This window comes from Thamnophis elegans, chromosome 16 (genome assembly GCF_009769535.1).
Source record: "Thamnophis elegans isolate rThaEle1 chromosome 16, rThaEle1.pri, whole genome shotgun sequence".
Lineage (NCBI taxonomy): Eukaryota > Metazoa > Chordata > Lepidosauria > Squamata > Colubridae > Thamnophis > Thamnophis elegans.
This window is the reverse complement of record NC_045556.1, coordinates 24,967,328-24,980,715: the sequence shown is the minus strand read 5'-3', so window position 1 is coordinate 24,980,715 and position 13,388 is coordinate 24,967,328. Positions and strand designations below refer to the sequence as shown.

Below are 13,388 nucleotides of genomic sequence, written 5' to 3'. Positions count from 1 at the left end.
ACCAAGATCAGCTTTTGTCTGTGAAATCTAGAAACACTGCCAACATCACTCATGGCACTCACTGAAGGATGTGTGTAGAAATTGAGGCACCTGGTGGGAGCACGATGGGAGTTCAGTCTTGTGTGAAGTTCTTGGTTTTTGTTGTTGATACATTTAAGGTGGCCTGATTGTTGTTAGCTGCCCGGATTTATAAGTTGGCTGTCATATACTGCAAGTGACTTGCATTAATAAATGTGCATACAGTTCACATTCTGTATACATTTTAGAGTGCAGCAGCGCCGCCAGCCTCCTCTGGGTAAGACTAAATGTGCTAGTCTACAAACTGCATTTGGGATTTGTTCTTGCAAAATAGATCTTTGGATCCTGGCCCTTGAGTCTGCTTGACAAATGAGAGGGCATTTTCAGAGCCAAATTTGATTCTGACTTGAAGGGGATTCTGGCTGGAATGACAACTTGTGTCTGCTTCCCCAGAAACCAGAGTGGAAAAGCTAAGTGAAGAGGGAATATATATTAATGCTATCTCCATGGATTAATTTAGGACTGTGGGACCAGAGGCCTCATTTGGAATCTCATGGTACAATAGTTCAGAGGCCACACGATAATTCAGAACTCATAAAAAGAAATGTCCCAGAAACTCAAACACTTTTTGAAGATAAACCATTTTAAAAACAAATTGAATTGATGAAATATGAAATCTGAGCATAAATGATCGCTGGCAGTTACAACTCATGGTTGTTGTGAATGAGTTTTAGGTAATTTACAAGCATTTGCATAATTAAATCTACCTTGGAGCCTGCTTCAGTGCTTCTGAGGTCCCTGGTGTTAGTGGGCAAACAATATGCTCCATTCGGACCAGGCCAGCAAAGAGCAACTTGTTTGGATAGATGATCTTTGAAGACACAGATGAAAAAGCATCTCATCTTTTCTGGGATCTTGGCTTTTCCGTATTTAAAGTGGAAGCTCAGCCAGAGTTTTCCATGGCAAAAGAAAAAGTCAACTTGTCATTAAAGGAAGTGTCCATTAAAAATTAGCTAAATAGATCTAAATCTAAAGAGATTTACAAGAAAATAAGAATAAGAAAAAATATTTTATCTAATTTATTTATCAACTTAGCAAGGCTATCCAACTTTGGGTGATGCTTTTTTAATTAATAGAGCAACATTGTGTCTTCAGTCCCTGACCCAGGGCCAAGAAAGGAAATATCTGGCTAGATTCTCTTTATAGATGAAAAAAACCCATGTGCACCGAGAAGCTATGATTCCAGTGGCAGCTCTCGGGCATGAAGATAATAAAATAGAATAGAATTAGAATTAGAATCTCTTCTAATGTCTCAACAGACAGAACAGGTCCTCCAAATAGACACGCCAGAAGCACAGCAAACGATACCAGATGTTGCCACTCTCAGCACAAGAGATAAAATCTGCCTTGCAAAGGCCTCTCTTGATCCATAATAATACAGTGCAGGGCTGACATTGAACTAACTTTGTTTTCTTTTAAAGGCGCTTTTTCCAGGCTGCTTGTGAGGTTCCAGAACTGCAAGAGAAGTTTAATGTTGATGAGTATTCTGACTTAGTGACACTCACAAAACCAGTGATTTATATTTCCATTGGAGAAATCATCAATACACACACCGTAAGTCTTGCATATTGATTTTAGTGCTGTGCGCCGATAGCATTAAAGCCTTTAAGCTCTGCCAACAGCTGGGTTGCATGTGCTGTGCAAAAATGTCCTTTTTCCCAAAACATTTGAAAAACTATATTAAAGGAGCTTTCTCTCTTCTACCCAAATCAGCTGCTCCTGGATCATCAGGATGCAATTGCCCCAGAGCACAATGATCCTATACACGAGCTTCTGGATGACCTGGGCGAAGTTTCTACCATTGAATCCCTGATTGGTGAGCTTTTCCAATTTCCCAGTTTGGCCAGGGCACCTGTGAATGGCTTATCTGCTTATCCCCAGCTGTTTCTGCCCTCCTAACATTAGCTAGCAGAGTGGGTGCACGTCAGCCCCCCTCCATTCAGCACTGCCATCTTGTGGGTTCTCAGAAGCGTGCTTTTTCTGTTGCGCCCCCACCTTCCAGAACAGCAGTAACCCCCCCCCTCCAAATAAGGAACAGGGTTCACTTTCCTGGGATTCTAGAAAGCTTTGAAAACCTGGTTTTGGTCCCAGGCCTGGATTGATGTTTATTATTTCTTTAATTACCTTTGTTTTTTTCTCCACATTAAATTCTTTTTGTCTTGTCTGAGTGATTCAATATTTTTAGCTGCTTTTATGTTTTCCCTAGTTTTGTACACAGCCTAGAGACCACTGGAGTTGGGTAGACAATTCATTTAAATAAACAATAGCGTGCCACGTTTAGATAGTGTTTGGATAGTGGATGTGGCAGTTTGAGACAGCAGAAAAGAAGAGAAAGGATTGGAGAAAATAGCCAAATATAAAGATCTGCAGAAACACAACAACTATAGCAGACGAAAGAAAAGATACTACCAATAGCAATAGGAGCCTTAGATGCAATCCCAAACCATCTGGAGCACCACTTGAACACCGGCATTGACAAAATCACAAATCAATCAGTTGCAAAAGGCAGCTTTGCTTGGAACAGCTTGCATCCTACAACAATACCTTTAACACCAACATCTGTCTATGCCAGGTCCTTGGGACAGATCTGATGGGTGGATTAAAATACCAGATCCAGTTTAAATATCTGGCTGGCTGTCCAACAAAACATAAAAATGACTCACTAGAACATTCATAGAAACGCAGTGAAAAATTGGTGGGAACATAGAGCTGAAAAAGCAGTTGAAAATCTTGGACAGCAGTTTGAAAATCTGCACATTGGTTGGCAAGATTTCCATCTGTCCGTTAGTCACACTGCTTGGATCCATCTATGTGCTATACCAATACATCATGACATCCTAGGTCAGTGATGGCGAAACTTTTTTGGTTGGTGTGCCCCCCGCAGGGGGGTCGTGCATGGGCATGCCACACGTGTGCATGCTTCCCCCCTATGCGCGCATGTGTGCACAACCAGTGCTCCCCCCCCCCCCCGGTTTTTGGCACTCTTTTTTTCACACTCCTCAGGCTTTCTGTCCCCACCCCCCGGGAGGCCCTCCGGAGGCTTCAGGAGCTTCCCTGAAGGCTCCGGAGGGCAAAAAACCTGGCCCTACGGGCAAACTGGAAGTTCGAGAACGGACTTCCGATTTGCTCGTAGGGCCGTTTTTTGCCCTTCGCAGCCTTCAGGATGCTTCCTTGAAGGCTTCGGAGGGCAAAAAAATGACCTTATGGCCAAACTGGAAGTCACTTCCTGTTTGCTCGTAGGGCCATTTTTTCCCTCCAGAGCCTTTAGGAAAGCCTCCTGAAGGCTCCAGAGGACAAAAAACGCCCCTATCCATTCCCGAACTTCCTGTTTGCCCGTATGGCTGGTTTTTCGCGCTCTTCAAGCTTCCCTGAAGCCTCCAGAGTACAGAAAATGGCTTCAAAAGAAGGCCTAAGTCAGCTGGCCAGCGCTCGCATGTGTGCTGGAGCTGACAGGGCAATGCCTCGCATGCCCTGACAAATGGCTCTGCGTGCCATAGGTTTGCCATCACAGTCCTAGGTTCTTTGGAGGACATAGATGCCTATGGAGGGCAACACCAGCTAAAGAATAGGCTGTTGTGATTTTTCATTGTTGGGTATTTAATAATAATGATAATGTAAACTTCCATAATTATTAAATTTTCTGAATGTTGAAAATAGCAGCCATAAATAAGTTAAAACAATAATGCTGACATAATTTCAACACAGTGGTTAACACAAATCAATAAGAATTTTTTAAAAATACCTACCATATTTTTCAGGATATAAGATGCACATTTTTCCCTCCAAAAAGAGGGTGAAAATCTAGGTGCGTCTTATACACTGGATACAGCATTTTTGGTGTCCCGAAACTCCAATGCCTCGGACAAGCCCCTGTACAATGTCGCTCCTGACCTCGCTAAAGCTTTAGAGGTACCTTCTATTGATTTACCTATTATTGCCCTTTCCTCTCCCAACGCAGCCTCAGCAGCTCCGGAGGAAGCTCTGCGACCTGAAGACAAGAGAATAGAACAAACTCTAGTCAAGGGCCACCAGGCCTCAGCTTGGGCTGTTAGAGCAGGCACATCCGCTTCCTTCTTTAGCCGCTCCGCTCTTCTGTGGCTAAGACAACTTCAAGCTCGCCTTCCAGCCAGGGACTCTAGGGCTCGCAGAGACATTAACAAGATCAAGACGGCTCTAGAATACACTGCAGATGCCTCCTTGGACGCGGCCTGGTTTGCGTCCAAAGCCATTGCATCTTCCATATCCACCCGCCGGCTTCTCTGACTAAAACAGTGGCAGGCTGAAGCGCGGGCCAAGTGGAGACTTGCCTCCTCTCCCTACTCTTCATCCCTTCTCTTTGGTCCTCCATTAGAACCCCTTCTAGTAGAGTCCAAGGATAAGAGGAAGGTTCTGCAACCAGCCACTAAAAAACAAGAAGGTCGGAACCATTCTTTTTACCACAGGCAGCCCTTTCGTAACCAGGACAGGAGTGCCTCCACCTCCCGTCCACAGCGACAGGCCCCTCCCAGACAGGCCCCCTCCTTCCCCTATAGATCAGGCAGGAACAACCAGAGATTCCAGCCCAGAAAGCCTTTCAAGGACAATTCCAACCGCTCCTTTAAGAGGCAGAAGTGACTGCCTGGAGAATCTCCCAATAGTGGGGCATCTGTTGGTCTTCGTGGATCGTTGGGACGACATCACCAACGACACGTGGGTCAAGTCCACAATCAGATTCGGTCTTCTCCTGGACTTGCGCTCCAGTCCTCAGAACCACTTTGTCACGTGCCCAATCTCCAGGGACCCTCAAAAAAGGCTCCTGGTAGAGCTGGCCGTCCAACATCTGCTCCAGATTCGGGCCATTCAACCTGTACTTCCAAGTCAGGAGGGACGAGGGTTTTATTCTCGTCTTTTTATCGTGCCAAAGTCTTCGGGGGGCTGGAGGGCAATTCTCGATCTAAAATTTTTAAATCAGTTCATCAGATACAGGAGATTCAAGATGCACTCTCCTATCAATTCTGGAGAGTGTTCACAGACACCCATCTCCTCACATCAGTGGACCTTACGGAGGCTTACCTCCACGTGCCCATCCACAAACAGCACAGGAGGTTTCTCCGCTTTGTCCATGCGGGCCTCCATTATCAATATCGGGCCCTCCCCTTCGGGTTGTCCTCAGCCCCAAGGGTTTTCACGAAACTTCTGTCTGTCGTAGCCGCACATCTGCGGGCCAGGCCCATCCGGATTTTCTGCTACCTGGACGACATCCTTCTGTTGTCCAGGTCTCACACCCAGGCCCTCAGAGGTCTCCAGGACACCCTTCAGGTTTTAGAGGATGTGGGGTTCTCCATCAATCAGGAGAAGAGTCACTTCATCCCCACCCCTCGCCTGGTGCACCTGGGAGCCCTCATAGATTAATCCCAGGGCAAAGTCTTCCTGTCCCAGGACCGCCAGAACAGTCTCAGGGAGTTAGCCAAGGAGGTACGAAGGAGGCAGCGGGTCCCTCTTCTTCAGCTGTCTCAGCTGCTGGGGAAGATGGTCTCCTGCTTCTCCATCATTCCTTGGGCACGGCTCCATAGCCGCTGCCTCCAGTGGTTTCTTCTGCCATTCCAGAAGTCCAACAGCAGCTGTTCCTCAGTGAAGGTCTCCCTGTCCCCAGAAGTATTGTTATCCCTGAACTGGTGGATCTCCCCGGCCATTGCTCAGGGCTCTCTTTTCAGGGACCCTCCATGTCTTGTAGTAACAACAGACGCGAGCCTCACGGGCTGGGGTGCTTACTTGGAGGAATAAGTAGCACAGGGACTTTGGTCCGATTCAGACCTATCACACAGTATGAATTGGCTAGAGTTGAGGGCCATCCATCTAGCTCTCCTTCGCTTCCAGCATTTTCTCCAGAACTCACATGTGTTGATCAGGACGGACAACACCACGGCCAAGGCGCATGTCAACCGCCAGGGGGGGACGAGAGCTGTCTCTCTCATGGAATCTGCCTTTCAACTAGGAACTTGGGTGGAGGCCAACCTTCTCTCCCTACGCGCCGAGCACATCTCTGGGTCGGACAACACTGCAGCAGACTGGCTGAGCCGCACAATGATTGACCCAGCAGAGTGGAGCTTGAATTGATGCATTTTTCATCAGCTGTCGGCCAGGTACGGAACTCCAGTCTTGGACCTCTTCGCAACATCTGCCAACAACCAGCTGCCCAGGTACCTGTCTTGTTACACAACACCAGGCGCGGAAGGGACGGATGCTCTCAGGTGCAGGTGGCCTCGCGGTCTCCTGTACGCCTTCCCTCCCTTCCCCCTGTTACAGAGGGTGATTCGGAAAATGCTGGAGGAAGAGGCCGAGCTCATCCTGGTTGCCCCCAATTGGCCGCGCCGACCATGGTATGCGGACCTGATAAATCTTTCAGTGGAACCTCAATGGCTCTTGCCAATGATTCCGTCCCTCCTCCATCAGGGCTCCATATACCACCCAGATCTACACTGGCTACGCCTAACCACTTGGAGGCTGAACGGGCGGTCCTGAGTGCAGATAACCTCTCCGAGACTGTGATCCATATCATTCAAGCCTCACGCCACCCAGCTACCAATAGGCTATACGAATCTACATGGCAGGCTTTCGTCTCATGGTGTCTGGGGCAAGGGGAGGACCCATTGAAAGCTGCAGTACCCCAGCTTCTTGACTTCTTGCAGCAGGGTCTTGGTAGGGGACTTTCTCCAAATACCTTGCGGAGGCAGGTGTCAGCTCTCTCCTCGGTTCTTTCTCTCCACCGAGATGAAGCCCTCTCCTTGCACCCTCACGTCCACAAGTTCCTCAAAGGGGCATCCAATATCTGTCCTGTCACGCACCGATTCCCCTCCTGGGATCTGACCAAGGTCCTCGACTTCCTTACAGAACCGCCCTTTGAACCCCTCAGGGTGGCAACTCTGCACCACCTCACTCTCAAGACTGCCTTTCTGGTGACCATAACATCGGCACGGAGGGTGTCAGAGTTGGCAGCCCTTTCCATCCGGGCCGACCTGCGTGTTTTCCACCCAGACCGTGTGGTGCTTCGCATCGACCCCACCTTTGTCCCGAAGGTGAATTCAGCGTTCCATCGTTCCCTGGATCTCACCCTTCCAAACTTCTGCCCGTCTCCTTCTCACAGTTTGGAGTGCAAATGGCACAAGCTAGACGTCAGGCATGCTCTAAAAACATACATCGCCAACACAGCAGCCTTCAGACGCAGTGAAGCCCTCTTTGTCTCTTTTCACCTGACCAATAATAGCAATAGCAATAGCAGTTAGACTTATATACCGCTTCATAGGGCTTTCAGCCCTCTCTAAGCGGTTTACAGAGTCAGCATATTGCCCCCAACAACAATCCGGGTCCTCATTTTACCCACCTCGGAAGGATGGAAGGCTGAGTCAACCCTGAGCCGGTGAGATTTGAACAGCCGAACTGCAGTCAGCTGAAGTAGCCTGCAGTGCTGCATTTAACCACTGCGCCACCTCGGCTCAATAAGGACCTAAAAGCCTCTCCCTCCATGATTGGACGTTGGATCAGATCTGCCATTGCTCAATCTTACATCTCACATCATCTCCCTCCACCACCCAACATTACGGCTCATTCCACGCGCAAAGCAGGAACTTCAGCAGCATGGGCGCGGCAGGCCTCTGTGGAGGAGATCTGTAAGGCAGCGACCTGGGCTTCCCCTAATTCCTTTATAAGGCATTACAAAGTTGATCGGTATGCATCTGCGGAGGCGGCTTTCGGACAGCGTGTGCTCCAGCAGGTCCTTCTGTCCTCTTGCTCCTAGGCCAGTCTCCTCCCTCCCGGGGACATGCCAGCTTTGGTACGTCCCATGCATGACCCCTGTCTCCACCAACTTAGGGGAATGGGGCATTGGTTCTTACCTGATATGCCCCTTCTCTGGGCAGGTGGAGACAGCGGTCATCCCCACCCTTGGGATTCTGGCCTACCTCGCAGGGGTGTTCCATGAGCATGTTGTATTGCATCTGGGGAGAAAGCTATTGTTCACGCACAGTGGTCTACTAATCTCCTTCATCAAGAAAAGCGGAGAGCATGCTCCTCAGGCGATGACATCACTTTGGTAGACTCAGTTCTATTGGTTACTGACTGAGTTAACCCATGCATGACCGCTGTCTCCACCTGCCCAGAGAAGGGGCGTATCAGGTAAGAACCAACGCCCCATTTTTTACTGAGCTCTGGTGGCTCAGTAGTTAAAGTGCAGTATTGCATTGCGCAGTTCGGGACGGGGAAGGCTCTTTTTGCCCTCCATCACGCGGATCCATCATGCGCCAAAAGCAGGGGGCGTGCATGCACATGGGTCATGCGCATAGCATGGGTGTGGGCATGCTCGTGCACGACCCCCCCCCCCTGCGCTCTCCCCACTTCTGGCATGTGTTGGAGAAAAGATTAGCCATCTCTGATCTAACTTTATTTTCAATTCCTTTTTCTTCCATGTTATCTTCCTGTTCTTCATTTGCCCCCTCTTCTCCTATTTCCCGGTCTGCATGCTCCATCTGGTTTTATTACTTTTTTTTACCAATTAAAGTTTCACAGGCATTTTTTAGCATCTCAAGTAATTCATCACATATCCAAAGCTCCATAATGCAAGTTTAACTAATTTAACATTTTTTTTACAATTTTGAGTTATATCACATTTAATTAAAGTTTAAAGTCCACGAAATTCTTTTTTTCTTTTTATTTCCAAGTTCTAATGTCCAATTCCAGTATTAGTCTAGTCCAATCCAAGTTGAAATTTATTTTCTTCCACAGCTGTAGACAGTCGAAGCCAAACAGTGTTACAAAACCAACACTCCTTAAAAGTTCTCACAGTTCCAAAGTATCTTTTCCTGTAGCCAAAGTCATATTCCGCAGCTGCACTCTCACTTTCTTCTTCCACTAGGTGTTGTAGTATTCTCTTCTCACCAGTAAATGGTGCTCTCCAATCCGCAATACACTCCAACAGCTGATTGTCAAAAGCTGTCAAAAATCACTTTAAATCCATAAAAAAGAGAAAAGGAATCCCGTCCCCCTCCAGGTTCTTTCTTTTTATTATTTTTAGTATCTTCAACTCCAAATGTAAAAACAAGAGTCTTCTAAGACTTTAGTACTTAAACCTCCATTGTTTCCTTTTTTCTCCACAAACTTCCCCAAATGCCAATTAGCTGCTAATTCTGCTCCGGGATCCTTTTTAAGATCAAATTCAAAGTTTTCTTTTACCTGTGAGCTGGCCAATCACTCACCTGGTTCCAACACTCTGTTCCAGCACTGCCCCTGCACAAAAAGCTTAGTCTGGTTGCCCCAGCTTTATAGCAAACTCCCTCCTGGTGGCAACGGAAGAACGGCCCCTTCAATGCCAGCAGCTGAACAATTTAGAAATTTAGGATAGCCAATCATTCCAATTACAAAAGAAGTTCACAATTTTTGCTCAAGCAGGAGCCAAAAAACACGGTCTGCTTGGACCAAAGACTGAAGGAAACTGGGAAGCCAAGGGAAGGAGGAGGTATGGCGAAAAAAATTCCCTCAGTCTCTGGACCAATCAGGCTGTGTTGATATCCCACCCATAACCCCTCCCACATCACACACTGGAAAAACACCCCCACAGCATATGCTTCCACCATTATGCTGCACTGTTGAGATGATATTGGACAGGTGATGAGTGGTGCCTGGTTTCCTCCAGATGTAACACTTAGAATTGATTCCGTTTGGCACTGAGAAGAGGCTTCCATCTAGCCACTCAGTGCAGCAGAAATGTTATTTTAGCCTTCCTCAGATTTGTGCCTTGTGTCTTGAGCTCTGCAGGCAGTTCTTTGATCTCATGGCTTTTCCTGTGTTACATATGCATTGTCAGCTGTGAGACTTTCTATAGAGAAGTGTGTGCCTTTCCAAATCACATCCAATTTAACTTACCATAGGTTGACTCCAGTTAAAGTGTAGAAACATATCAGCAACAATCAAGAGAAATGGGAGGTACTTGAATTAAATTTCAAGTGATGTTGCAAAGAGTCTAAATATTTAGGCCAATGTGATATTTCACTTATTTCTTTTTAATAAATTTACAGACATTTCTAAAATTCTGTTTTCCCTTTGTCATTATGGGGTACTGAGTATAGATTAATGAGAAAAAAAATGAATTTCAACCTGTAGAATCAGGCTACAGCATAACAAAATTGACAAACGTGAAGGAGGTCTGAATATTTTCTGAATGCAGTATAAATACTTTTTATATTCTTTTTTAAAAATGTTTTTTATTGAAATGTTTTACTTGAATAAAAGGAAAAGAAGAAATATATAAAAGAAAAATGGCAGGAAACAATACAGTTGAAAAAGAAAGGAGAAAAAAATAATTAAAGAAATTACTTCCAACCTTTACAGCAATTATAATAAAAAATATTATCCCTCCTCAAACATAACAATCCTTTTGTTTCCTTATTTAACATCTAAAACGATTGTTTTAGTTCTTTCCGTTTTCTGCAAAAAGGCCATATAAGATTCAGTCTTTTGCAAAAATACTTATTTTATCTTCCTTTATGGGTATTTCAATATATTTCTACTTTATATACATATAATAGCATTGCTGGCCAACAAAATATTATCACTTTCTATGAATTTATGCATTATAAATAAATACATTCTTCTGGAGTGCTTTAACAATCTTCCCTTCCTTCCTTTAACTTTCATCCCCTTTACTAATAACCTTTTTTTTTCATTTGTAATGCATACAGGGCGAGTAAAAGATAAAACGGGCTTCTTTTTCTTCCCCGTAACACATTCGTCTCTTCTAGCACTATGGTTTTTCCAGCACCCCTGTGGTCATATGTGGGAGATTTTTCAGTGCTCCCTGCCAGTGTCCCCAAAGCAATGTCCATGGGAAAGCTGGCAGGAGTCATGTCTGCTCCTCTTGGTTTTTTGGTTGCACATGGTTGTTCTGTTTATTTGTTTATGTGGCATTATTATTGTTATTTATTTTGTGTGTGTGTGTGGTGTTGTATATACTGTATATGTATCAGGGGTGGGTTGCTACTGGCATTACTGCCGGTTCAGCGTGCAAAATGTTTTGCTCTTATTTCCTCTTATTTTTTCACTTCAGATATTGAATGAATTCTGGACAGTTATGACTGAAAATAAAAGTCTAAATGGTGTTTGCTCTCTCTGGAGGTTAGGCCCCTGGTGGCTTGTCCTTTAGAAAACTGCTGGATTTTTTAATTTAGATTTTGATATCAGGCCTGGCAGATTATTTGATGTTTTTGAAAACTTTTTTTGTTCTTATAACTGCATAGATGCAATGTTTCTAATGTACTATAATGGATTTTAAACAATATTTATTTCTTCATTGGACTGTTACAAAGCTTCCTAAACATGGGAGGGCTTCGCTATTTGCTTTATGGGGAATTGCTTTAAATATAGCTGTATTATTGCCATCTTAAAGATGCCTTTTATATGCTGCTGTTTCACCAGTAGAGGATTGTACAGAAAGGAGACCCGCTCTTTCTCTTGCAGGAGAAGGATGTGGCAACGTGAATGATCCCAGTAAAGAGATGCTTGCCAAAACCGAGGTTTCTCTCACTTTGACAAACAAGTTTGATGTTCCTGGTGATGAGAATGCCGAGATGGATGCAAAGACGATCCTGCTGAAGTAAGTGAAAGGCGATGAAGGGGCTGCCCTGGAGCAGGCCTGCCAAATCTGTAGTGAGGGTCTGCTGCCTTTCAGCACTGGCTGTCTTCCCTGCACAGAGACAGAGAAACCACCCAGCTGTTCTGCCTTAGGAACAGAGCCAACTGGCTGAGTTGGGCCATTCCATCTGTCTCCGACCTAGGAAATGAAAGGCAAGGGCCAAAATCTTGACCCTTCCTTGACAAGGAAACTGTAGAGGCAAGGCTGGGCAGTCAGCAAGGATCAACACTCACTTGAGGGCTAGGGTGGGGTGAAGATGGGGACCAGGGGAAAAGAAAACAAAAGCCCCCCATCAGTAATAACTCTCAACTATTTATTTCCCACTCAATCAACTAGGGTTTTACAGGGTGAAAAACACGATAGACATAATTAAAAACTCAAAGTCCAAACAAATAGAGTTCAAATTAAATGTAGAAGAGGCACCAGGACCAGCTGGGGCCGAATGCCTGCAGGAATACTACAGATTCAACTGCCCTACAAAATACAAGGAGGGACAGATCCTTGCTTGGGGGGATTTCACCGAGTAGGAGCCCCCCTGGAAAGAGATGTTCTCTTGCTGAAGCCCCATGAGCTTCACATTACGGGGAAACCCTTTATGGGTGTTGGTATCCGCTAAGGTAGATTCTGTCTTGGCAGGCATTGCCTGATACAGTATAATTGGCAACGTGCAGCGAAGGACTTTAAAAATAATGGTTTATACTTTGAATTGGACCCCCAAATCAGCCAGAAGCCAGTGAAATAACTTCAGTATAGATGTCATTCTACTCTGGGTGGAGGTCACCCCCTCCCCCAGGGAAATGACCACACCACATGTTGAATCAGCTTCCCATATAGTGCATTATTGTAGTCTGTGTGGTGATCAGGGTGTAAATCGCTGTTGTTGGGCATCCTAGTTGTGATAATTGTAATGGTCTCTGGGAGTGTCCCTGGCAGAGAGGAGTCAGAGCCACAGGTTAGGCAACCATTGGGCAAAATGTATCTCACCATACAGAAGGAAAAGGGCCCGGGAAGCATATCAGGAGGGACCTTCCTTGTTTTTTGGAAAGTAACAATAGGGAAGAAATGGTTTCAGACTTGCAAAATTCTGTTACTTACAATTAAGGTAGTGTTAGTAATGCTTTGTGTTTCTTGTCTGGATTACCTTGAAGGACCGACTTAGTTGCATAATTGGTATAGCAGTGGAAACTAAGGTATGCCTTCCAGTTGCTGCTAGCCCTAGATCATGCATCAACTACCTTCAATGAATTTCCTGGTATTTACTGGAAACAAGCAACTAATTATTGCCGGTGTTTAATTGGAGCATGTGTAATCCTGTCCGAATCTTGGATTCTCCAGGCACCAGTTGCCATTGCCATCTCAGCTTGGGTGTCCTTGGCTTATGGCTGACAGTTCACCCAAACCAGCAGACAACCTGTCTCAGTAGCTGGTTAGATTAGAACATTAAATAACATCTACGTAGATAAGACTATTGAGCCTTGGGGAACTGCATGATGAAGCTGTTGTGCCTTACCACAAAGAAGCATTAATGGATCCTAGAGCCAACTGCATATACCTTGACTGGCCATGCAGAGGAGTCAGAAGGGGCATGTGAAACTTGCAGAGGACTTTGTCCATTTCCTCAGACACTACAGGCCCAAAAGAACCCTACTTA

General features: G+C 45.6%; 1 protein-coding gene across 1 annotated transcript in view; it reads left to right on the top strand.

The window, feature by feature from the left end:
• The window catches only part of IQGAP1 (IQ motif containing GTPase activating protein 1), a 111,794-nt gene that overhangs the window by 84,644 nt on the left and 13,762 nt on the right, over positions 1–13,388 (top strand). The window contains exons 30-32 of the mRNA XM_032233363.1: positions 1,500–1,632; positions 1,792–1,894; positions 11,563–11,698. Coding sequence (XP_032089254.1) covers positions 1,500–1,632; positions 1,792–1,894; positions 11,563–11,698 — 372 coding nt within the window. The remainder of the gene's footprint in view (positions 1–1,499; positions 1,633–1,791; positions 1,895–11,562; positions 11,699–13,388) is intronic.